The 27,052-nt window shown below is 36.5% G+C and overlaps 1 protein-coding gene across 2 annotated transcripts in view; it reads right to left on the reverse strand.

Moving 5' to 3' along the window:
• PPP3CA (protein phosphatase 3 catalytic subunit alpha) overlaps positions 1–27,052 on the reverse strand; it is a 292,969-nt gene that overhangs the window by 151,223 nt on the left and 114,694 nt on the right. For both annotated transcript variants that reach the window (XM_082653807.1, XM_082653806.1), the window contains exon 2: positions 137–337. In XM_082653807.1, the coding sequence (XP_082509933.1) occupies positions 137–337 (201 nt within the window). The remainder of the gene's footprint in view (positions 1–136; positions 338–27,052) is intronic.

The following is a 27,052-nucleotide window of genomic DNA, read 5'->3' on the forward strand; positions in this document are numbered from 1 at the left end:
TTCCTAATGTACAGATTTGGCAGGAAAAGAGTAAGATGAAGAAGGTGAAGGCTCACTGGTATCTAAGACTTTTGATTTGATGTTAAAAACAACAAAGTGTGGGTCCAAGTGGACAGTCTCCATCCTCAGGACTTACCTGTGACTGGCGCATCAATATCCAGCAAATTTTTTTCCTGTCGAAGAATTGAAGCCCCCTCTGTGATTATTCTCAATGCAACACTCTCTTCCAGCCTGCCCTCCTTCATGAGATGTGCCTTTAAGATATCCACACGAGGTTTCCCATCGTTATCAAACACTTCTTTTGCCGTAAGCCGGTGACTTGGAGGAAACGGGACAGCTGAAAGCGAAGAAGTCAAATCGTTACATTAGCCAAAACTCCACAGTCAAAGATTCAAGATTCGATAATAACCACCAAATATTCATCCCTATCACTAACCACCTACTGGAGTATTTTAAAAGTCCCCCCATTAAAATATGATCAAGGGCTATCAAGAATTAAAGACTGCCTTCTTCCTATGATTCTAGATGTGATGTGACTGCTGAAAGGAAATTTACATTTCTTCTTCATCCAGTACCTATCTCATGCATCTAGAAGATCCTGACTGAGTGAATAACAAAAAAGAAGAGAGATTTGTTTCTGTTAGGCAATAATCAATTCAGCAAAAGCAAAGAGTTCCTATACATCCATCCTTCTAATTTTGACTCGGGTGAAGACATTTCTTCACTAAAAAGCAGGCTCCTCTACTGAGATTAGAGGAAGGGGAAAAGACCTTTCAGACCAGATTTGCCCTTCAATGGGAGTTACACCTCTGAGTAAACTGACCCACTGACTCACAGTATAAGGAGAGAGCAGGAATCTGAGGGTGAAAACGCACTGAATATTGAACAGAAAATCAGGGAATCTCTTGAACAGTGAGAGGACTGTATGACGTCAGGAGACACAGGTATTTCGGCGTATGATATAATGACAAATTCCATTTGTTGCTCAGACTTAGAGCCAACCATTCTCTCTTCCAGCCGTGCCCCCATGCCTTCTTAACAGCAAGAAGGTCTCTTGTAGCTCCTGCCATTCTTCACATCTCTAAATACATTCATTCACTCATTCAGCCAGAGGATATTCACTAAACTCCTACAACGTGCCAGGACGTCCAAAGGTCCACGGTCAGAGACGGTATTATGAAGGTTAAATTTCTGATAAATGGCCACTCAGCCCCTTCAGTGAGGGAAAATCATTATTTCTCCATTTTATATGAGGGTTCATTTACTGGATAACTCAGATCTATTAGAAATATCTGGAAGAAGCACAAACACTGTTTCATGTAACTTTCATCTGCCGTGTGCATTATGTCATATGCGTAAGAACATCTCCATATGAAGCACTTCTCTTAGGTAAACCACTTGATGTTACGGATTAAACCTAGCCCTCTTACCTCCTGAAAGCGTCTCTCAAAGAAGCAGGATTTAGGTTAGACCTATGCCAAGAAATTTTGTGCAATCTAATAGCATAGACTTGTTATCCAAGAGAAATGACAACTACTTAAAAGTCAGGAAATGAACATGTACTGATGGATGCAAGCTTGATTTTCCTAACAATCCAAGCATATCTATTTAACAATGCCTCCAAAGTGAAGTGGCAGTGCAGACTCAATGGACATGCATGAGGCTTTCATGGTCAGATGAACCTGGGTGCAAACCTTGGCTCTGAGCACCCACCAGCTATATGACCTTGGGCAAGCTAAATAACCTCCTTTGGCTTCAGTTACCTCACCTGGAAAGTGGGGATTATATCTATCTGAGGATTGTTCTAATAACTAAAGTAAATAGTACTAGTAGTAGCTATCATTGATAGAGTGTTTATTTTATGCCAGGTATTATTTGGGTAATAAAGTCAGACACAACAAGAAAGCTGTAAGGTGAGGAAGGCATAAGTACAAGTGTTTATATATAAACTTATTTAGTCCCTATAACATTACTGTGGGAGAGAAACTTGAGACTCAAAAATATTAAGCACCTTGCCCAAGATAATCACCTAGTGATTTATACGCAGACCCGCTGAGCGTCAGCCCTGGCACTCTGATGCCAGAATACTTGTGTTAATAGCTACACCACACTACTTCCCAGAAAGTACTTGACCGTGCTTCACAATTAAAAGGTGATGAGTAAACCACTGTCTAGAATTGAAATTCTAATGAATCCCGAGCGGTATTTCTTATAAAGACCACACTTTTATTTTCAAAAATTATTTGGAGTGGCTTATAGTAGAATAGATATGTAATACAAAAGCAAGAGGTAAAATGAGAGACAAAATGCATTAACACCAAAGCATAGTGTAAAATGAAAGAAAAAGAAAGTTCAAGAATTAAACAAGGAGGAGAAAAAAGAGGCAACAAAGTCATTAGACTTCTGGCACTTGGGCTCTATTTTGTTCATTCTGTTTCTTTGCCCTCCTCCCTTTTTCTTGCCTAACATACACGCTTGTTAAGAAAACATGGAAACATTTCGATGGCCACATTTCTTTACCTGGGTCTTTATGTTTGGTTTGAAAGTAGAAAATATCTTACCTGGCAACTCCTCAAAATTCCCCAGAGACAGGATGGGGGTGGAAAGGGGGAAATTTCAAAAGGACACTTGGGGTAAGGCCATGAGCTGATTTTTTTTTTTTTCAAGTGAGTTCCTAAAGTGTGACTAGGACAACTGTGAAAGTTTAAGTGACTCTGCAAAACTGTCAGGCAAGAATCATAGGAACACAGAAGGGAAGGAGGCTGATTTATTGTCAGGCAGTGGGTCTCTGCCACACACACGCTAGCTGGCCTTATTAAACTTCAGACAGATCAAAGGGTTAAACCTGAAAGAGCTGAAGCATTTAAGAAGATGAGAGGCAAAAGGAGAGCACCCCAGAGAGGGCATCACCTTCATGAATTAGACTTTCTCCAAGTCCCTAGACTCTCTCCAAGGCCAAGATCACTGCAATAACAGATGCTCCCACCCTTTGCTGCAGATCTCTTACCTTCCAGTAATTGCTAATCCTAAGGTAACTGGCTAAGGTAAAGCCACCTGGCACTGAGATATTGGGGCTGGTTCCAAATAAATCGAAGCAAGAAAAAAGAGGAGAAAGGCCAATCGAAGGGCTCTATTTCCAAGTGGATGATAGGGACACTGATAAGATGGGCCCCTTTACCAATTAAACAGATGGCAAGGCCTGCAGGGGACCAAGATGGGCAGCAACGATGCCAAAGGGCAAACGCAGAGATGCGGTCAGCCAGAGAGAAGTTTTCTGGGACAAAACTAAGCATGGGCTAATATTTGCATTTGTACACTTTTTGGCTTCATAAAGAAAACACCAGCCTTACAAAGGTCACGCTTATTTGCTTTCTCTATTCACCTAGAGTCCTACGTGCAGACCTGTGCCAAACATTGAGCAAAAACTACTTGGACCAAAGAGTCCAACGTGCTTAGAAAACATTTCTTTCATTAACTCATTGTATAAGTGGCTACACTTGCTATAGCAAAATGGGATTTCCCCTTCCCTCTTTTGCTTTGAGTATGACAAGTTGCTTCCATTTATACATGAGCAGGCCAAGATTGGAAGAATTAAGCTTGTGCATGCTAATAAAAATTCTGAAATAACTGCTGATTTTCAGGCTGATTCTTTCTAAAACAATTTTCTCATAATTGCCTGTTAAGTAAAGAAGACGATATTATAGAAGACTTCTTAGAAGCATCCTAAAAATAGATAGAAACCTTCTCAGCTTTCTCTACTTCACAATTCCCACTTGGTGCCTTTTTTGCTATCGTTGTCAAATAAAACAGCAAAGTAGCTAAAATCCGGGACGTGTAAGTCCTTGACTGACTCCTGCCACAAACCACCAAAGAAGTCTTTAAAGTCAAACAACACACTGGACTAGGGTTGTATTCCCATGTCATTGACTGTGGAAATCTGGCAAAGACTGATTTCCAAACAACAGGTTGGAAATGATATTGTTTCTTTTCTATTTGTTGATGTTACCAGAGAGTTCATCTATCTGATAAGGAGGAAGGTTGAAAGTCTAGGAACCAAAGCCATGGGCATCCAATATTGGCATCCAATTATTGACATTGGCATTCACCAGTAGAGAAATATATTCCAAGTCAGAAAAGGCTTGCAGCCAAGGTATTCCTAGTTCTGGGTTCTGGCTGACTATGGGGGCCACACCTCAGAGTCAGGGGTCCCCTGAGATTTGGGCTAGAGGTCGGTTTTAGACAACCACGAGCTGCCTCAGTAGCCATGAGTGAACTGTATCACTCTGGGGTAGACCGTGGTATCTGAGCTTTCTATTTCTCAACTCTGAGCCACTGTAGCCACTGTTGAAGGAATTCCTACTACTTGATGGGAAATATTCAAGAGTCACTGTCATGGTGATACCTTCACTGGAAGGAAAAGCAGGATACCTGCTGCCTGACCTCTTCCTGGAATAAATGCTGACAAGAGAGAACCACAGACTTAAGAAAACATTCAACCGAGGGATTTTTCAAACGTTGGTTTGGTTTAAAAACATTTTTTTGCTTCTTTCCTCAAACAAAATGTCATCCAGAAATGCAAGTATGTCCAAAAGAAAGAAGAGCCTAAAGCAGATTGCTTGTTTCTCTTCTTCCGTACGATGGCAGTTAAGGTGTGCTCACGAAATCCTGGGGCTCTTTGGAGTAAAATTATAAATCTCCCAATTTAGACTGACTGCTGACCCCCTCCTAGTAAACAAAAAGCAACTGAAGTCAAGAGAGAGGATAAGTGAATTGTCCGAGGTCACAGGATTAGTCGGTGACAAAACCAACACTACATTCAGGTCTCCTGGTCTCTCTTCTCGCACTTTACCCTCCAGATCTGTCCGATATGAGGTTGACTGGCCACACATGAGGGCGGCTGAGCACTTGGAAAGTGGCCAGTCCAAACCAAGCCGTGCTGCAAAGCTACAGGATTCCCTGGACTTAGAACACTTGATACAAGGGGGAAAAAAAGATTGTAAAATGTCTCATCAACATTCTTATATTGATTACATGTTTTAATAATAAGATATATTGGGCTAAATTAAATGTACCATTAAAATTAATTCAAACTATTCCTCCTTCCTCCTTTTAATTCCATGACTAGAATATTTAAAATTGCATAAATGGCTTATACTACATTATTATTGAACCGTGATGTATCTTTCTCAACAAGTAAACGAGAACAGGGTGAGTGGAAATTATATTCCTTAATCGTTCTTCTCTTTCAGCTTTGGTTCCTACAAAACCTCAAACTATTTCAAAACTGGTTGCATGTTGGAATTGCTTTTTAAAATGAATGATGCCCAGGCCCTACCTCTAGAGATTCTGATTTAACTTGTCTAGGGTAGGGCCAGGGCAGTGGCAGGTTTGTTAAAGAAATCCAGAGTATACTAACGTGAAGTCCAGACTGAGATCCACTGACCTATCTATATCGTTAAGTAAAGACGTACAAAACACCAGGCAGTTTAATTTTCCCCCCCAAACATGCTCCACAATGTCAATCATCCACAGCAGGTGCAATGTCTCTGCAAGTCCAGACACGTTTATTTCATCCCTCTCTGTAATCAGAATGCGTCCAGGAACAACACGTGTCCCATATTTCATGTGGCTACTGTCTGCACAGGGCTAAGATACTTATGTCAACACATGTTAAGAGAATAGCTTAAGGATACCACGTGTCAGACACAAAACACATTCTGGCCTGGCCTCCACAGAGTGGCACTCCATCGATTTCCTTCTGGACATCTGTATATGTCACAAACTTCTTCTAATCAAACCGTATCGATCAATCAATTGATCGGTCGTCAAGCACCTTTAAGCACCTACTATGTGTCGTATTCCATGCTAGGCAGTGACAAGGGCTGGGGAGAAGTGAGCAAAAGAAAACAAAAACAAGCAGAGCCAGACTCTGAAGAACTTACCATGTGGTAAAATTATGAGTTTTTGCTTGGGATAGATGGGAAACTGTTAAACCGCAAAACCTAAGGGCAAAATTTAAAGAAAATGACAGACAATATAAGCAGTAAGAAAAACAAAAGTGTCTTTATCTACCTTAAAGTTATGCCTGGGTTCCTAGAAACTCTTAGATGCAGTCACCCATTTCTTTTGTCTAAAGTATATAATAAATATCTAATTTTTTAGATGACTCTGAAAGAGGAGCCTCTGTCTTGAAGGTAAGTAATGAAAATAGAATATGCTAATCGTAAGGTACAATATTCCAGCTACAATATACATAAGTACCTCCATCATCAGTAATTAAAATATGTGGAATCTGATCCTACTTCTGAACAGAGTGATGGGGTACATGAAAGGAAATACTAGTGACTTTTCACTAAATTTTCTTTGGGTTCTAACATAGAGAAATTAGGTTTGACTTATATTCTTCTCGGTTAAAAAAAATTCTATCAGTATGGGGATACATGTTTATCCATGCACAGAATGTCTATATGCAAAGATATACAAAACATGTTGTGTGGGAAAGATAGCTTAAAAATTAACCACAGCTAGCCTCTAAGAAAAACTGTAGAAAGGTATTTATTAGAGTCCTACTTATGCTACTGCTGTGGATACTCATCACTTGTTTGTTTGAAAGCCTCTGGCTTTCATTATAGATATTAATGCCTGTCGAATTAAAATATGCTTGCCCATCTCAAGTGCAGTTGAATATTAATTTTGTAAACAGAAACATTAACCTTGTAAACAGAAACATCCGGTCCCACTTAAGCTAAAAAAATTCTTCACAGTAGGTTTACAAACTTCAATTCATTAATTTACTGGTGTTTTTTTTCTTTTTTCCCCCTACTGCTATCATGACTTTATTCATCCTTAGCAGAGACATCTTTACCCACCCTCTCTGAATACAACCACACAGATCCTGAGCTTTAAAATGTATTCAATTATTAGACACAGTATGTGTACTGATCATTTCACTAGCAAACTGAATACCCCATCTGGTTTTCCTGAATGTTTACGTGCAAATATAGCACAGTGGTATTTTATGTAACATCCCCAAAGTGTTAATAAAAGAGCACTACAGTACTCGAAACACTTATTAAAATAAGCAATTGTTTTCCTATGATTTACAGAACATATATTTTACACAGTAATTTTTGAAACTAAATCTGAAATGTGCTAAAGCAATTCTGTAAGATCAGACACAAATTAATGAAAATAAATATTGTTCCAACAACAAAGAATTAATAATTAATTAGTGAAAATGAGTACCTTAACAGTACAATCAGAGCTTCTTTTTATTGTCTGTTTCAAAATAATTTTCATGTAAGTGTTTCTTGATGTACAGCTATCCCCTAACCTTTCCATGTACAGCTTTTCTTATTTCCTGGCTGCTACCCTCAGTCTTGAGTCTAAGGACTCAAGGACATAGTCCACAACCCTCTCCACATGAAGTCTTGGGTTGTTCTATCACAAAACTCCTTTGAAGTTTTGATATTTTGGTTAGTTCATTTAATTACCAGAAAAACTGCGAGTGGCTTACATAATGAATTATGTAATAATGACTCAACATGAAAGATTATTTAACAAAAGTCTCAAGTTTCAAAATATTTCAGAATTACTGTGAGGCTTAAATAAAATCTGATTTTTCAGTGAAAATTTAAAAGTTCTACGCACAAGTCCTGTGACTAACATGCCGGTCAGGCCAATCACAAATTATTTTATACAAGTACAAGATAAAAGCAAAATTACATTTACTGGTTTTGATACATGATATCAAATGTTTAGATTAAACCAAGAATTTAAATTAAATATTAAATGTTTTAACTTAGATATGTAAATTAAATTATATATTTTTAAATGTCTTAATATGTAATTGAAGATGTGTTGTTTAATAAGGGTCTACTCTATTGTGTGTTTTGTTCTGTTTTGTTCAGTTTTAAATAAAGACAGACATAACATTTACAGAAGTATGTACTCCAGCTATACTGGATCTTGGAACTAGATAAAACGATTACAGCAGTATTTTCAGCAAATGGTATTTATAGTAATCTCTGGAATAGTAAATTTACAGTAATGCATAAAATTCCACTCACTTGGATACATTTACATAGAGGGCTTTTTACTTATTTATTTTTTGCCTTGAACATTTTCTTCTTCTCTGGAGACATATGTCACAGGAAGAGATAAAATCAAGCAACAAACAAGATACTTTTAAGACAAGTTGAATTTATCTCCCAAGCAAGCAGGTCCCTATGAACACGATAATCATCCCTTAGGAATGAAGAGTATCCAGGGATTCTAAAACTTTATTTAACCCGAGACACACTTTATCACTCAGAAATCCTCCACTCCATGGCCTGAGACATGAAATATAAGGAAGGACTTTACCTGAATTGAACTATTTGATCAGAAATTCATTAATAAATATAAATCTGTGTATTGAAAATAGCGAACCTGCAAAGTATAATGTGTGCATTCTTAGTCTTCAATCCTAAACTTATAAGTTAATATGAAAAAAATCAATCTGTGCCCACACACAATTCTTTCTTTTCAAGTTCATCATTCAGCTGGAGATGCCCACACATTTTCTATGCCCACGTGCCCGCCCTCGGTCCCCATCCCCTGTAGTTGAAACACCTACGGGCGTCAGAATAATTTTTTTAAATGAACAGACTCTCTCTTCTTTGAAAGATCTTGATGAAATGGCAAATCTATGACACAAATGATATCGAATGATGTAAATCCTAAGTGGCAATTTAAGAATGTTACCACTTTTGCATATAAAGGGTGATTGTTTAAAAAAATAATGAATCTGGCATATAGCCTTATATCTGTGTGCCACAGTGAAGCAAAGATTGAAATACTCTGCCTCAGAGTCACCCTCCAGAGAGCCAAGGGCAGGAGCTAAATTCCCAGGTTTGCATTTAATTGCCCCTGCCCTCGCTCTGTGCTCCCTACTCCCCGTGGGCTCAATCATGAAGCATCAGAACTTCTGGGCCTCCCCATGTTCTAGTAATGCTTACACTGGTTGCTTTACTCTGATGACCAGAGACCTGCTCTCATCCACTCTCTCTGGTCTCCCATTTCTAAGAACGACCCACTCCTGTGAATAATACAGAAGCATACAGGAGGTCCCAATTCTCAGCACCTCAAATATGTACCCCACGAATCATAATCTTCACACATCTATTTAAAAACTAGAATGCTTTAGTGAACACCACCCACAAATGTACCCTCTTAAACTTCATTTTCATATGTTTCGTTTATCCTTAAAATGTCCTTGTCAATTCTGATTTTAAATCACATATGCATTTCTCAGCCTATGAAATGGAAAATGTCTGATATCATAATAAAGCTGCAACAGACTGCATTCCCTTCCTCCATAAAGAAACACTCTTAAGAAAGATTTTCCACTCGTAAACAGAGCATATTTTGTGCATAAAGAAAATTCTCAAAGAACTAAGGAAACAGGTTGCTGGGATTATAATGTCAATTGCAAATTGACAGGCAACACCAAATTTCACTCTTTAAATGAGTCAATTAATCACCACTATTTGAAAAACATCAGAATAATTCTAATAATAAGTAGAAAGATTAACAATCGAGTGCCACCAAAGGTTCAAGTCCAGTACCCTGGCATTTGATATTCAATCAATATGTTTTTGAGTGAATGCAAAAATGAATGAACTTCTTTTTTCTCCTTGTTCACTCAGATGGGGGTAAAATTTCTGTGGTACTAGAAGTACAGATGGTCCCCAATTTACAATGGTTCAACTTACAATTTTTCAACTTTACCATGATAACCAAACACATGTATTCAGCAGAAACTGTACTTCTAACTTTGAATTTTGATCTCTCCCAAGGCTAGTGATCTGCAGTATACTACTCTTTTTGATCCATAGCTCCCAGTTAGCCAAGCAATAATGATACACTTACAACCACTCTGTTTTTCACTTTCAGTGCAGTATTCAATAAATTATGTGAGATATTCAACGCTTTATTATAAAAATAGGCTTTGTGTCAGATGATTTTGCCCAACATTGACTAACGTAAGTGTTCTGAGCACATTTATGGTAGGCTAGACTAGCCTATGGTATTTGGTAGGTTAGAGATATGTACTAAATGAATTTTCAACTTATGTTGATATTTTTGACTTAGGATGGGTTTATTGGGAAATAACCCTATCATAAGTCGAGGAAGATCTGTAGTTTAAGAAGAGAGAAAAGAAAAAAACGGCTTTGTTCAGATCTAAAAGTATGTATGGAATTATAAAAAGAACAGTCAATGGCCAAAATAACTCAAACTGAAAACTTCATTTAGTAAATGTGTCTTTAGAAGTGCTCATTACAGGAAAGAGATCAAGTCTGTCAGATGTATGTTTCATCCCAAGATGAAACATACAGACATGGTCAAAAGTGAGCAACAGAGAAAATTGAAAAGGGAAGGGGAAACAATCACTACAAAAAGTTTGAAGTACTGAATGTTTTAATCCCACATGTGATTACAGGATCATATATAAAACTTGTTGTTATCTGTGATGTAAAATTAACCCAACAACAATAAAAACAATACCATATCAGTACAATAGTATTTTGGTGCTTTTAAGCTTATAAAGCGCTATTCTCTGGAATTTCAGAAAGACATTCCAACATTTCCTTTAAAAAGAACATTTTCTAGCTTAGAAGAATGCTATTAATATTTATTACTGAATTTACTGAAGTATGCTTCATTAAAAAAGACTTTGTTTTAACTGTTAAACTCGAAATATCTGAGACTTAATAGACTAACACTTTCTCAGCATTCCTAAGGGTCAGAAGTAGCTCAGGACTTTCCTTCCCATCTTTTTAGTATCTGTTTGACAAACTATCACTACCAGTCAGAATGAATTCAAATCTTATTTGTAGACACAAATGAAAAATTTATTGTAAAATGTAGCAGTCAAGAATAGCTAGAAACTAGGTTATCTAACTCATTCTAAGCACATATAGAATGATAAACAGAGCAACATAATTCCCATGATATATGACTTTGGGTTATGGTTCCCTAAAACATCTTAAAAGCTTCAGTCCCATAAATTTTTCACTACCCAAGTTCAAGACACTCATTTGGGCATGATGGTGAATCATTTAGGCAACACTGAATGCTTTTCTTAAAGTTACATGTGCCGAATTCACAACTGGCAGGCTCATTTAGAAACACAGTATTTTTTTTTATTACCACATCATTTAAAATCTTTCCTTGCCTTAAATCCCTACTCAAGAAATAATCACGATTAAATATATAACTAACAGATTAATACAAATGTAAGATAAAGGATATATCCACACACATACAAATCAAATGGTGAAAGAGTGTACGTTACTCTAACAATGGAGTTGTGTGTGTGCTCTTTAAATCCCTTGATCCACGATAATGCTCCACTTATTCAGAGCTCTGGTTCCCATCATCTTCACCAACAACAGTTCAATTACACACCCAGAGGTAATCAAAAACTGAGCTGGAGTGAGAACACTCACCAGAAAATCTGTGCCCATTACCCCACAGGAAAGGAATGGAGGCATTCTCAGAATACTAAATAGAAAAGGACGGTGGCCGGCCATAACTAAGCATCCCTGTGTAGAGTTCCATATTTCACTACAGACCTAGAGGATATCAGGGCATATCCATGGTGTTCATAATGGTACACATTCCACACTTCATAAGCATCTTATTCCAGATTACTGGACAATACACTGTTACAAAGTGTAAAAGGTATAATACAATTTTGATATGCTTTCATTAAGTAGAATTTTCAATAATTTAGTGTTAAGAGATATGTCTCAGTTATGTGATAATTTCACCTTCAGTGAAATGTCTCCTTCCCTAATCAGAGCATATACATGAAGGTTTATGTATATTGTCAATTATTTTTAGAAATATAAATGGTCCTCATTCCCAAAAATGTGCGTTTAGTCATTCATGATGAAACTCAAAATAGCCTTTGATTTGCTAATACTCTATATATCAGGTGTATTTTTTAAGTGATATATAGGGTACACACATTAAGTACTGAAGAAAGAAAAATGTCATAAAGATTTTATCTATTACATAAATGCAAACTAACTAAAAGCAACTTTCATTTGTAAGTCTGAAGTCTGAGAAAATATAGAAACCTCTAAAGCTGTTTTTCTGATAACATTCTTCCTCTAAACTAACTGGTTAATAACATCATGATTTTTGTACATTTGTACAAAGAAATAATTTATACTTTTGAAATGGAGACTTTACTCTAAGTGGAGTAAAAGTTCAGGGGAAATTAAAGGAAAAGGAGAAAGAAAGAAAAGAATGGATTTTCATCACTTCGGGAAGATAAACTTGAGTTTAGCTCACCAAACTGCCAAGTTAGATTGTATTTAAAAAAAAAATCAAATCCTAAATAGCATGTGAATTTTACTAGAGCAATTTCCCATAGGTATTGGCAATGTTTACTCCCCACATAGTCAAGGGGGACCCAATTATTACTCTCACACCAAATGATAAACAAAACAAATGATAATCAGTCACCCATCCTCTTCTGACTCCCTTACCTCTAGACTCTTAATTACCCTAAGGGTTTCCATGCTCAAGAGACAAAAAAGGGTCCTAGGAGCAAAGGATCTGGCTCTCCACAAGAGGCCATTTCAGTTGCATTTTGCAAATACGACTGATCTTTTTTTTTTTTTAATGCAAATAATGTTCCCATCCCAGATACAGTTATTCAAATAACAAACTATTTGTGAATTAACACAGAATAATATGGATAAGTAGAGACTATCTACTGGCCAGAAGATCTACTAACACTTTTGTACTCAAGCAACAAAGTAAGGAAATTTCACTGCAATTATTTATTTACATATATTCATACAGCAAGGACATAAAGTTGATTAAAGTTGATCAAGAATTTGCCAAAATTATAATTTTGTAAAAATTAGTAACCAAAGAGCAGGTATCTAAAGAAAGTGAAATATTAGGGCTTTCCTGGTGGCCCGGTGGTTAACAATTTGCCTGCCAGTGTAGGGGAGACGGGTTCGAGCCCTGGTCCGGGAAGATCCCACATGCTGCAGAGTAACTAAGCCCGTGCGCCACAACTACTGAGCCTGCGCTCTAGAGCCAGAGAGCCACAACTACTGAAGCCTACGCGCCTTAAGCCCGTGCTCCGCAACAAGAGAAGCCACCGCAATGACAAGCCCGCGCACTGCAACAAAGAGTAGCCCCTGCTTGCTGCAACTAGAGAATGTCCATGCGCAGCAATGAAGACCCAACGCAGCCAAAAATAAATAAATAAATTTATTTAAAAAAAGGAAAGTAAAATATTAAAAAGTATGACTACTGAAAGAAAACATAGAAAACAAAACAAGCACAAAGTAAAAACAAACTGTAGACTTATGAAAATATACAATTATTACAAGGGAGGAAAATCAAGCTGCGTAAAGCATCAAATAAATTAAAGGGTTTGTGAAACTGCTGAAATTCTGTAGCAATGTCATATGTTGCACACATTTCTGGAAAGAAGGCCCACAATTTAATAGATTCTCAAAAGGATCCCTGACCCAAAGAGGCTAAGATCTTCTCTAACATGGCTTCCTCACCATTACTATGGTGACCATTCTAGTTTAATTCCTCAATACAGTCTTATCTAGATTATGAAGATAATGATCAGACTATTTCTTTAATTCTCCAGTTACCAATCCTTAATACATCTTATCCCCAAACCCTATAGTTTGGCCATACCCAGTTACACAATACATATTCTAAGTATTCCATGTAACCTTATACCTTTCTTTAAGCCTTTCAGAGATAGTAAGGCAAAGGCGCTAAAAGCACAAACTCAGAAGCCAAACTGCCTGGGTTTACATCCCAACTTCACCAACTATATGATGTTGGGTGAGTTATTTAGTTTCTTGAGGATTAAATAAACTAATATTTGTAAAGTGCTTGGAACATTACTGGCATAGCAAATACTTCCTAATTAGTCCTTATGGTTAACAAATGCCTTGCTTACCTACTTAAGCATGCAACTTCCTAATCATCCCCATTCAAACGTCACAACTTCTGCAAAGATGCAAAGCCTGCTTTCCATCTAAACCTCCACATCCTTGAGAATCAAACACTTAATAACATGTCCTTCAATTGCCAAACACAGGGCTTTGCTTTATCTTTTTTATTTTTTGTTTTTTTGTTTTCTGCGGTACGCGGGCCTCTCACTGTTGTGGCCTCTCCCGTTGTGGAGCACAGACTCCGGACGCGAAGGCTCAGCGGCCGTGGCTCATGGGCCCAGCGGCTCCGCGGCATGTGGGATCTTCCCGGACCGGGGCACGAACCCGTGTCCCCTGCATCTGCATCGGCAGGCGGACTCTCAACCACTGCACCACCAGGGAAGCCCTGCTTTGTCTTTTTACTTTGTGTTTGCTTCGTGTTTATTTTTTTGCCCTAAAAACACACAGCACTTGCTGTTTGTATTAATTTTCATACTTTTGTACTCATAAGACTCCTCACAAATCATTAGAAGACTTTTATGCTAAATTCAATAACTGTGTACGAATCTGAAATTATGATCTTAAATATCATGAATTTCACCCCCTAGTTTTCTAGTTGAAGAAACTGAGGCTTAAAGAGAATAAGAGTAGTAGTGATAATAATAATAATTAAAACAATAATAAAATAATCGTTAACACATAGCACTTCCTATATCCTAGACACCCTTCTAAACACTTTATACTGCATGTGTTAACGTCATAAAAATCCTAAGATGTGGATACTGCTAATCTACTTTTCATATGCAAGAATTCAAGGCACAAAGAAATTAAATGACTTTACCAAGTCCACATAGCAAATAACTAGGAGACACCAGGGCTCATATGAGGACCCCGACTCTAGAGTTGTGCTTTTAATCCTTGCTGCCATGCCTCTATAGATAAGAGGTGACTTACCGAATAATCCAAAGATAATTAGAGGCAAAGCCTGAAGTCATACCCAGTTCTCTGGATTCCCTGAACCATGTTCTTTCTTTTTGAGTTCATTATTCCCTACCCAGAATGGACATGGCAAGCAATCCAAAAAAAAAAAAAAAAAAAAACTTTCCAATGATTTACTGATATACGATTCACATCTCATCACATAATTCTCTAAACCCAATAATATTTATCCTGAATGTGCAGTCTGCTCCTTGAACATCCTAATTTGGCTCTTCTCTCTTATCTAATTGTTCCCAACTTGAAAGAGACCAAAATAGTACAAGGAACAGCTAGTTCAGTATTCAGCTTATGAAAGGTACAAGGCCTTAGCTGTAATTTGGTTTTTGATGGGTTGGTCAAGAAGTAAAACTATCATTTACACTTGGCTTATTTATACCTCCAGTGTTTCCACATATGAGCTTTGAACTTGGATCCTATCCAAAACTCAAAAGTTTTCCATCAATGACTGTGGGCTGCCTCTCAGTCCAGCCTGTGATTTTGCTAAAAAATGTGCCTCCCCAACCTTTACTCCTTAAAAAGACTAGTTAGTGCAGCTGCCATTGACAATTTTCAGCCATATGGAGCAGAATCCGAGCTCTAAATGACACTAAGTGTAGCAGCGATGAGTTCTAAAGTACCTAATCACCTGTCTTCACATTCTGGCTTAAACGGCTATGGGTCCTTAAGAAATCCTTGAGAAACCACAGTTTCCTCACCTGTAACATGGAGATATTTACATAACCAAGAGGCATTTAAAAGGATTAAATGAGACATACTTGCAAAAGTGCTTAGTGCAATATTTAGTGGGAAGTATGAACTCAAATTTAAGTTTGTTTGTTTGTTGTTGTTTTTTTTTTTCCGTACGCGGGCCTCTCACTGTTGTGGCCTCTCCCGCTGCGGAGCACAGGCTCCGGACGCGCAGGCTCAGCGGCCATGGCTCACGGGCCCAGCCACTCCGCGGCATGTGGGATCTTCCCAGACCGGGGCACGAACCCGTGTCCCCTGCATCGGCAGGTGGACTCTCAACCACTGCGCCACCAGGGAAGCCCAGTATTTTTTATTATTTGTTATTATTGTGCTTCAGTGAATTCCCACAGGATTTCTGTAGTTTCATATGCCAGCATTTTGTTGTATCACCTGAAAACTCTCATTTACACTTGGCTTATTTATACCTCAAAAAAAACCCAAAAACCAAGTATCATGTAAGTGTTTCTATCATATTTGGGGTCCAGCAGAGAGAAACTTATCTTGCCAATTGACATTAAATATGGCCCCAAGAGGGTTGTCTAATCAAGAACCAAATTCATCGTCATGGGCAGGTATGAAATTCTTACTATGAGTTTAATGTGACCTTAGTGGAAGGTTCAGAAGAGTAATTCACATAAGAACCCCAGAGACTACTGGGCCTTCTAAGAACATCAGATTTTACATAAATAGCAGCATTTACCAAAGACAGTTCTTAGATAATAGGTGTTTTATAAAATAAAGCATTTCTGGAGGAGAAAAAAGCTCTGGAACACCTGTTAAACATGGTTAAAGGGACTTATTTATGGCAAGTTTTCTTACAGAGTTGAACATGCTATTATGTCTGGTGACTATCTAGCAGGGAGATCAATCATGCCTCAACTCCCAATTATTCTTCTATAAAACTGTCTTCTTGACATATGTTTTGTCAAAACCTACTATAAACAAATAACCAATTCAACTATTTTGACAAAGTGAGTCTGTCAATTCACACAAACATGAATATTCAATAATAGAGGGTATCAGTTAAATTGGCCAAAAAATTCTAATCAAAATCATAAACATGCTAGTTTAAGCTGAGGACACACTGTATGTGTCTAACAATTTCGAAAAAAACAGTGTAAAATCAGCTTATTTCTGATGTCTCCTTACTCATATATGTACCTTACTGAACAGTGTATGACCATGCAATAAAAGTTTACATTTTTACTCTACAATTAAGGAAGGGGACATGGGTTTCTGCCCTGGTCCGGGAAGATCCCACATGCTGCGGAGCGGCTGGGACCGTGAGCCATGGCCGCTGAGCTTGCACGTCCGGAGCCTGTGCTCCACAACGGGAGAAGCCACAATAGTGAGAGGCCCGTGTACCGTAAAAAAAAAAAAAAAAAAAAAAGAAGTTTGGGTAATGCAGCTGTGCTTGCTCCAGGGCTCTGGAACCCTACTATCTGGGTTCACATCATTTTCTGCTACCTAATAGGTCTAAGTCTTCGGGTGGGATGATTCATTTAATCTCTTTCATCTCACTGTGTCTGAGCTTCCTCATCTGTAAAATGCAGATAATAATGGCCACTATCACACAAGACTATGTAAGGCTTCAATAATACATATAAAAAGTTAGAGCAATGCCTGACGTGCTAAGCACTCAATAAGTGCTTACTATCATTACTTCGAGACTTGTTAAACTGAGAGCCAAAGCAGAAAAATGCAGTAGCTCCCTGAGATGCGATTTACCAGGAAAGAGATCAAGAATCACTGCAGGCCTTCATTTAGAGATGACCCCCATACCACAGGCTATGCTGGCTTTTAGCACCGATAAACGTCTCCTTGGAGGAAGTTCTATTGTACCTATTAGAAAAATAGAATTTAAAACAAGAATATGATTCCTCCCATAGCAGAATAATCTATAACAGCTCCCTTCATCAGGTCCATGTGCTCTGGGAAGCCATTCATGTAAGTGTACTGATGTAACTAGCCTGTAAAACCACCTGGGAAAGCTCATTGAAATAACCAGTGATCAGACAGAAAGAGGCAAACTGTGCTGTGAAAGTCTCATTTTGATAAACCCCGACTGCATAGAAATACAAAATTATTGGCACACTGATTTGGTGCATACCTATAATTAGCCAGAGCAATTTTCCTCCTAGACATTTCCTTCATTTTCATTTAAATTAATATAATTCCTTAGCTAAAGTGCAAGAGAAAAAATGTTAGAAGAACACAATCTGTTTACCATATAGCAATAATCAAATGTTTTCATCCTATTGGTGGAACAGTATAACCGTGTACTTCTTTACTCTCATGTTCTTTTATTAGATTTTATCTTGTATACATTCACTAAATTGAGTCTGCATTGAATGAGTGTCATTTTGCCCAATGAAATATTTACATTTGTAATGTTTACAATAATAATATGTGCAGTTAATAATGTAAATAGTAATGTACAAATACAATATTACATTTGCCACATGTAATATGTCCCTTCAAGCCAAGAAAAGAAAATTGTCTTGAAATTTTAAAATAAATTCAAATTACTATGAAATTAAAGGAAGAAAAAACTATTCAGCTATTCAGAGATACTAAGCAGAATATAAGAGAATATAAATAGACTTCTCTTTCTAAGGAATACTTGTATATAACTGAACAAAGTTATTACCAAAACACAAAATGCTTTAATTAATACACATTGTATTGATTTCTTCTGAATTCCTCATTTCCAATATTAGAAAAGGAATCAGAAGTTTTTTAAACTTATTTTCTCTTGTACCTAATTACCTATTAACCATCCAGTTACTTACTAAGCAAAATATAATTTCTTCTTAATTTATTACAGTGCAAGCATTTTCTTCCCTTTGGTAAAGAAAGATAAACAACAGTGAAAGGGAAAGAAAGTTCAGTTATGTGTTTCAGAAACAAGGACTTGTTCACCATTCTAACCCTAATGTCCCTTCTAGCTAAATAAAACTAACCTCAGTTGTTTTCATTTAAGCATCTTTACAATTCTTAATTTAATAATGCTAATGCAGCTCACTCCAGGAAAAGAACCTCATATTGCTGATATACCGAATTCACTCTAAAACACTGCTAATCTATTTAAGGTGTGTGATATACTTTACTATATAGGTACAAAAAATGCTTGCCATTTAGCAAAGATTTAGAAACATAACATGATCAGTTTCAGATTAAACTTGTCTCACCAAAGCTCAATAAAAGCAGCACCTAAGTAGTGAAATATGTCATATTCAGTAGATGACAGGCTACATCATCACCAAATTTAGAGAATCTTTTATGAAACAAGTAACTGGCTTAATTAAAAGAAGAAAAGTCCCTAGGTCTTGAACTTTTGTGCCAACAATGAATATCTAATAGATGAATCTAAGAATGGAAGTGATCTTTGAGGTGAATTTTTTGGCTGACCTACATATGAATGCAAAGAAAGACATTCACCATCAATAAATTGCACAGCATTATATATAATTTCTCATTTGGAAACATTATTTAGTCATTGTATCATGTAAGGGAAACTACAGTAATACAGTCCCCAAATGAACTTCAATTTTACGAACTATTTTCCTCTCATTTGCGAATAAATGACACTGTTCCATACTAAGAACAAGTGGTGATAACAAATGAGAACAACTACACTTTTTTGAGAATCCTGAATTTTCTTGACTGTTCCCAGTCATGGTGCTGTGAATTCTATTTCACCAGCTGATCTCCAGATTGTGGGCCCTGCATTCCAAAAACCTGTGAGTCCTTCAAAACTTTCTAGAACTGCTCACTTGCTACAAAAAAATGTCCTGTTGATTATAACAGCCTACTTCAAGAAATTAAATGAAATCGCCACATACATCTATGATAAATTATATCATAAAACATTTTGAAGGAGAAACTACTGAAAAATCACTTCCCTAAAGTGTTTTCCAGATGTTAATAAGATACCTTCAGTGATCAGTGGAAAGAAAAATGTTCCAAAATTATACAAGTAAAGGATGCTATTTGGAGTACAAATCAATTAAATGGTGCTAGCTCTGAGAAATGGTGCTAAAATTTGAAAGAAATGAGCTACACTAATGGGTAAATTGAAGCCAAACATTCTATATGGATTTCATTTTCCCTGGAGCACTTCACTTTGGTGTCAAGAATTTTGAATACTTGGATTTGAGACCTGGTTTTACCATAACCACATAAAATAAGGGTTCACTGTCCCTATTTGACAGATTAAGAAAAAGGTAAATATGTTGTCCAAGTTCATACTAACATTAAGGTGGCAGTTTAGATGCACACCCAGGTACATCTGGTTTCAATTCTTTACACTAGATCACACTAAACTACCTAATTTATGAAATAAAATTGTATTCTAAATAACTTTCAGAAACATATTTCATTTTTAGACTATCAAATCTAATTTTGTCTATATGCTGAGTGAGTGAAAGAGCGGGATATAATGTTTACTGAGCCTCAAGGGCCTCTGGTTTGCAGGCAGATTCAGGCAGGGCTCTGCCACTAAATGGCTACATAACTTCACTTCTCAATCCCTCAACTGCCTTGTTTGTAAAATGAGGGAATAATACCAGTAGGCTCCAGAGCCCTTTCCATTTTGAAAATACAAGCCACATAGGGGTTTCAAGTATTCACCTATGATGTATAATCATGTCACCTATTTAACAAATCCCGGGGGCATTCCCCACAGCTACATTTTCAGAAGGAACACTTTTAAAAACAGAAATCAGCATAAGGTGGGCTGGTGCATTCCACGGTACAGTGTGGGTATTGCACAAAAGGGTCTGGAGGAATCAGAAACTGAGGGCTGAAATCCTGTCTCCACTGAATGAGGCAAACCCTCTGCCTTTTCTACTTCCAGCACCAGCAACGGGTGGATGCAGGCCAGACAGAGACCGGGAGTGATGCTAAAGAGATCTACATCTCAATAAAGGATTTGTTTGTTGAGGTGGGACAAGAAAAGAAACGCCACAGTTCTTTTACTTCTCTTCTCTTTCTGGAGCTTGAAGATGAACCACATATCTTGAAGAAGAACCCAGCAAGGAATAAATTCTTAATAAACACTGATGGAAGGAAAGAAGAAAAGAAGAGAAGGAGAAAATGACAGTGTTACAGAAAAAAAGAAAGGGGAAAAAAGGGAGGAGAAGGAAGAGGAAAATTTATTAAATGGAGCTATGAAGACCATATCCAAGTTTTCCTTCTCAACGTTAATGGAAGAAAGGAAAAAGCCTTCCACGAAAAAATAAGATTTTACCCTCAGCATATCCTGAGTTGAATCAAAGGTGCTTGATCTTTACCATCAAATATTATTCAAATAACGTAAATACTCTTAAGAAAAATCCCTTAAAAACTGCATCATTACATTGAATGACTCTTTTTTTTTTTTGGAGTTAAAATGTGGAAAACTGAAGCTTACTCTCCCAACTTCATTGCTAAGTTTTTTTTTCCTTCACTTTAAAAAACAATTTTTGTTACACCCAAGTTTTCCTATAGCCCTTCACTGTATAAGGTCAACTTTTGTTTTCACTAACACTATGAAGGTTGAATAATAATTAGCCACAGTTTAGATTCCTTTCTAGAAACAATTCATTTAGAGAAAACAAAGGAAAAAATCACGTGTAACAATGGAAAATACAGTTCTTCCATCATCAGATAAGAAAACAAATAAGAATATTTCAGCAATGGGGATAATCTGTAAAACCAACTGCTCTCTGGATGAAACAGAGAACTAAGGAAGTAAATAGATGTGGAAAAGTAAAAGGTTTTGAAATGAGCAGAAATATACATTGTTTTTAAAGTCTCAAATCAGACATAAGCAATCAGCAACGAATGAAGAATGTTATCTACCACTATTTATCCTCCATAGTTGTTACTGGATATCCAGACAATCCTTCATATCACAAATAAACACATGGTCCTTTTGAGAACCTCTGTTGAAGATGTGAGTTTATTCTTTCATTTAAAAATATCTTGTTAACGTCTATTATGTGTCAGACACTGAGCTAGGTGTTGTGGAATCAATTTTTAAATTCCTACTGTAGGGCATAAGAACAGGGAAAAAATGGAAGGGTGAGATTGGGGTTCTCGGATTCACTGCTAAAGTCTGATATGCTATAATTTTATCATCTTGTGCTCAAAATTTCATATTTTTTAATGAATTTTATTTCACATCAATTTACAGTTTTTCTCAGACTGCGAGGTTTTTTTTGTTGTTGTTTTTGTTTTGTTTTGTTCTGGGCCACACTGCACAGCATGCGGAACTTCCCTGACCAGGGATCGAACCCGTGCCCCCTGCACTGGAAGCGCAGAGTCTTAACCACTGGACCACCAGAGAAGTCCTCAAAATTTCATATTTTGAAATATTTCATCAATGCATCTGGAAAGTATAATATTTAAACAATAATTTGAAGCTCCATTAATAGCGTGGGGTCATGGAATAAGAAGGAGAAAATAAACTGAAAAAGAGGCCACAGTAGGATATACCTAAGTTAATAACAAATATTCATGTACACAGCCCAGCTCTTTAATAGAAAGGCACAGAAATGCCTAAAATCACAATAAGATACTTAAAGAAAATCTAAAGGTAAAATTAGTGGTTAAAAAAATACACAGAATATTGTTGACATTATTACCATTTAAAGAAAAATATTATTGCCTCAGTGATGATGATCAGTTACACCTGTGACATTTCCAACTCATACTTCCTTAATGAAATCAATATTTTATAGCCATATTTTTCTACTTATAGAAGAGACTACCCAGCAATGAATAATATATGCATGAAATTTTAATAAAATCTTTTCTCCCCTTGAAAAGTATTCTATAGTATTATGAACATTGCAGATAAGTAGGAATACAGTTAAAAGTAAAGCTCTAGTATATAATTTTTAGCTTCTGAATAAATCTTAATAATAAAATTTAAAACTAACATGGAGGTAAAAACAGACAAGATAATTAATCTCTTCTTAAAAATTAGAATTGTTAATCAACTATACTCCAATATAAAATAAAAAGTTTAGAAGAAGATTGTGATATGGGCTTCCCTGGTGGCACAGTGGTTGAGAGTCCGCCTGATGATGCTAGGGGACACGGGTTCGTGCCCTGGTCCGGGAAGATCCCACATGCCGTGGAGCGGCTGGGCCCGTGAGCCACGGCCGCTGAGCCTGCGTGTCCGGAGCCTGTGCTCCGCAACGGGAGAGGCCACAACAGTGAGAGGCCCGCATACAGCAAAAAAAGAAAAAAAAGGTTGTCATAATAAAATCTCATCATTAAGTTAAACACATATCTATCTCTCTTTCATCTAGCGAAATTTCAGTAGAATAGCCTATAAGGAAATGTCATTTATAAGTTATTTCAAATGGGAAAGTAAATCATATTATTCTGAACCATCATGGTGAATAATAATACTTTTATTCCTAGAAGCTCTATTTTCTTTAAATTAAAGAAATTAGTACTTAAAAGTACTCAACACCTTGAATAAAATGAATATCCAATATGCATTACAATCTTCAGTACTGTCATCTTGGAAGAGGCCAGTTAACAAATTGTATTCCATATGACAATGTAGACTGATTTTCTAAAAGTATTGTTTAAGTTGCAAAATGAAATGAGAGATTCAAACTCGAAATCAGATTTACAAATTCCCTTCATTAGTGTGATACACAAATGCATAACCTTATAGTATTAAGAATGGAACTAACTTTACATGAAATGTAGCCAAATGAATGTTATTGAATATCCATAATGATCATTTTCCATTAAGTTAAATACTTATAATCATGAGGTTTGATTAACATGCTCTGGTTTCTTGCATGCCATGTTATCATTATAATCAGAAAACTGAAAGATATTTTCTCCAATTAAATATAAAACAGATGAACACACTTAGGAAGAAAACATGTTTCACTGCCACTTATATAGTTAAGATTACAAGTACATATGAATATTTTCATCATAAAGGAAATCAGATCATTTAGTATCTTAATTTTTCCAACAGCCTTAAATTTTCAAATCCTTTGAAATAAGTTCAAAGACTACATTCTTACATAATACTATGTATACCCAATGCTTTATTTTTCACAATTACTTGACAGCAAGTTTGGTTTTTTTTTTTCCTTTTGTTTCGTTTCTTTTACTTGCTAAAATAATAGTCCAGCGAGAAAGAGAAAATTAACTTACTCTTTTTTTCACCAAAAACATTTACACTTCTATTTTAATCTATTTTTTAATAATCAATCTAAAATATAATCTTTAAATACACAGTACTGACACTAAATTTTATTTACTAGAATTACTGATGCTTTTTCATCTGGAGATTAATAGGTTTTAGTAAAAAGATCTAGCTTTTCTGATACTCAAGGAAGAATATACTTGTTTGAGTGCAATCAGCACTATGGAAACAGCTTTTTTTCCCTAGTACATGCAATTGCAAATGAAACACTTTGGTTATTTTTCCTCTTCAATTTCCCAATTCACATGAGATGGTGTCTGTTATCTAATGCCCTCTTATAAATATTATCTATCAATAACTCACATACACACACATTCAAAAGTTAAACTAGTCGGGCTTCCCTGGTGGCACAGTGGTCGAGAGTCCGCCTGCCGATGCAGGGGACACGGGTTCGTGCCCCAGTCCAGGAGGATCCCACAAGCCGCGGAGCGGCTGGGCCCATGAGCCATCCATGGCCGCTGAGCCTGCGCGTCCGGAGCCTGTGCTCCGCAACGGAAGAGGCCACAACAGTGAGAGGCCCGCGTACGGCAAAAAAAATAAATAAATAAATAAACCAAACCTAGAAGAAGCTATACCAAAAACCAATCCTTATTCAGAAGCTTCTGTTCATTTGTTTTCTTTCTTTCTTTCTTTCTCTCTTTCTTTCTCTTTTCTTTTACTGTAGGAGAGAGTGGCATTTGATTTAAAAAATATATATGAGAAAAACATTATAATATAAAGGGACAGAATTTATTTCCACAGTGAATCAGATCTCCCAGCCTGTAGAACTCTCCACCCGCAACCCCACCCTAAACACATTAAAAATACATTCAATAACAATGGTACTCCGTAACTGCTCTCTTTAGTCATTGTTTTTCCAGTCCTTAAAAACAATATCACACAAAAGATTAAATTCATTTTTCCTTCATTTCTGTGCATTTAAATAAGTGTGTGCTAGGGAAAGGGCACACCTTTATACTCTTTACATTGCCCAGCATCACATAGGGAAATCTGATTATTTTTCCCAGTTGTTATTTTATCCCAAGGTCATGACTATCTGTTGGCAGATATCCAGGAATGGATGATTCACTGCACTGATGAAAATGTGGCTCATAAAAATATCATTTATATCAAAGATAGGCCAACTATAGGAGTCTATAATGTGGATATACTCTTAATCAAACAATAAAAATATGAATGAACATTATTAAAAAGGAATATGCTTAAGTATATTTAAACATAGTCTTTCTTGCTCCAATATCTCTGATGAAAGCTATGTCCTACATTGAAACACAGATATCAAACTGGATTAGTTGCAAAGACACAGTTAAAATTTAATTATCTATGCCAGTCATGCAGGTCATTGGTGCACATAATCCAAAAAGTATTTCCATGTGAAAGATAGACATTTGGGTATCTCTGGCAGCCTATTAATACACGTTATTTTCAATAAAATAATGAAGTCATTCTGAAAGGTCTATTTGCCTAGGCTCCCAAACCTGTCAAACTGTTCACATTAGCTCCAGCATTCCCTCCATGCAAGGGATGAAACTAAGTAGTCTCCCAGACTAATGGAAAGATTGGCTTAAATTTGACCTTGGCTCTCTCTTTATAATTAGCTGATTCATTCCCTAGGGGAAAGAGGTAATTAACTTACTGGTTCAGAACTTCCTTAGGAAAGAAATGTAACTGTCTCACTTAAAAGAGCTTTCTTTTTTTCTACAGATCTAATGCAATCTCAGATCTAGATAGAAATGATAATTTATAAAATTCTTTCAAATATATTAGCTCCTTGACTCCACACAATAGCCCATGACTTAGTTTAGGCCAGAGAACCAGCCCTAAGGCACAGACTGGATAAATGATATTGGCAAAATCATGATGCCACTTACTAGATAAAACTAGAATTCAAGTTTCCAGACTCTCCATTCAGTTCTCGTCCCCTGACTCCACAATGCCATGTCTATAAGAATGTTATAGGAATATTTACAGTGTAGTGATGTTTCCAATTGAGATAATATATTAGCAAAGCAAATCTGGGCACATATATAAAAGCATTCCTTCCAGAAAATTCCCTTAAAACTGAAACCTTTATTTTTCTCTTCAATATCCTTCCACAAACCAAAACTCTTCAATGCTTTTGAATAATACATAAATATAACATTGCAATTTTAATATATAATTATTTAATATTATTTTAACAGCAATACTCCAGAAACTATATATAAATTTGACTCTGAAATAGTCTTTCATTCAACAGTCAAAAATGTTAAATAAAATAAATAGAAGCATCTTCTAAAATAAAAAATGCATATTTTTCTGAATTGCCTAGAAAGGGAATAATCTCCAATCTCTTTAAACACAAATCTATAAAACTATCCCCACAGGAGAAAAAAAATTTAAAGAAAAGACAAAATATTGAAATAATGAACACTAATAATAACCTAAAAATCAAACTAAAATTATGAACATAACAAAACTGAAATGATTTGAAATAATATAAATGATAAATAATGTAAATGTAGCATAAACGGTTGTGGACTTATATGTTGGGTGACCACATTAGCTTACTGTCTAAATCAGGACACTTTTGGGAATGAAAGGAGGCTATCAATAATTACACTGGACAAGAGGCATAAATTGGGATTGTCCTGGGAAATAAACAGGACATATGATCACTCGATTTTTATGTCTGCACCAGCTGGGTTTTTTCGAGGATTCCCAAGCATCTTGAAATTTTTTAAGGTCCGAATAATTTTTTTGTCTTCATTCCCTCCTACCCCTACTTCTCTTTTACAATCCAGGAAAATATTAGTCAAACCACTGAACTCTTTCTTCTCTGCATGTCCTATTTTGTCTATTAACTAGGGCAGGACATGTGTATTAGTCCGAAAATCTTCTTTAAAAGCTACTTCTTCCACAGTCTCAGCTTTACAGTCTCTGTGTTTCCATTTCAAAATGTCATGGCCAGAGCCCTGAAGATCTGGTTTCTGCCAGCATGAATACACTGCTCTGTGTTGGACATCAGTGAAACTGGACTCTGAAAAACCTGCTACAGCTCATTTGATGTATGTATATTTCAAATGTAAAGTCTTCTGAAATTCAACATTCAGAAGAAAGAAGGAAATTTGGAAGGGAGAGGTAGAAGGAC

This window comes from Grampus griseus (assembly GCF_964374135.1).
Source record: "Grampus griseus genome assembly, chromosome: 4".
Classification (NCBI taxonomy): Eukaryota; Metazoa; Chordata; class Mammalia; order Artiodactyla; family Delphinidae; genus Grampus; species Grampus griseus.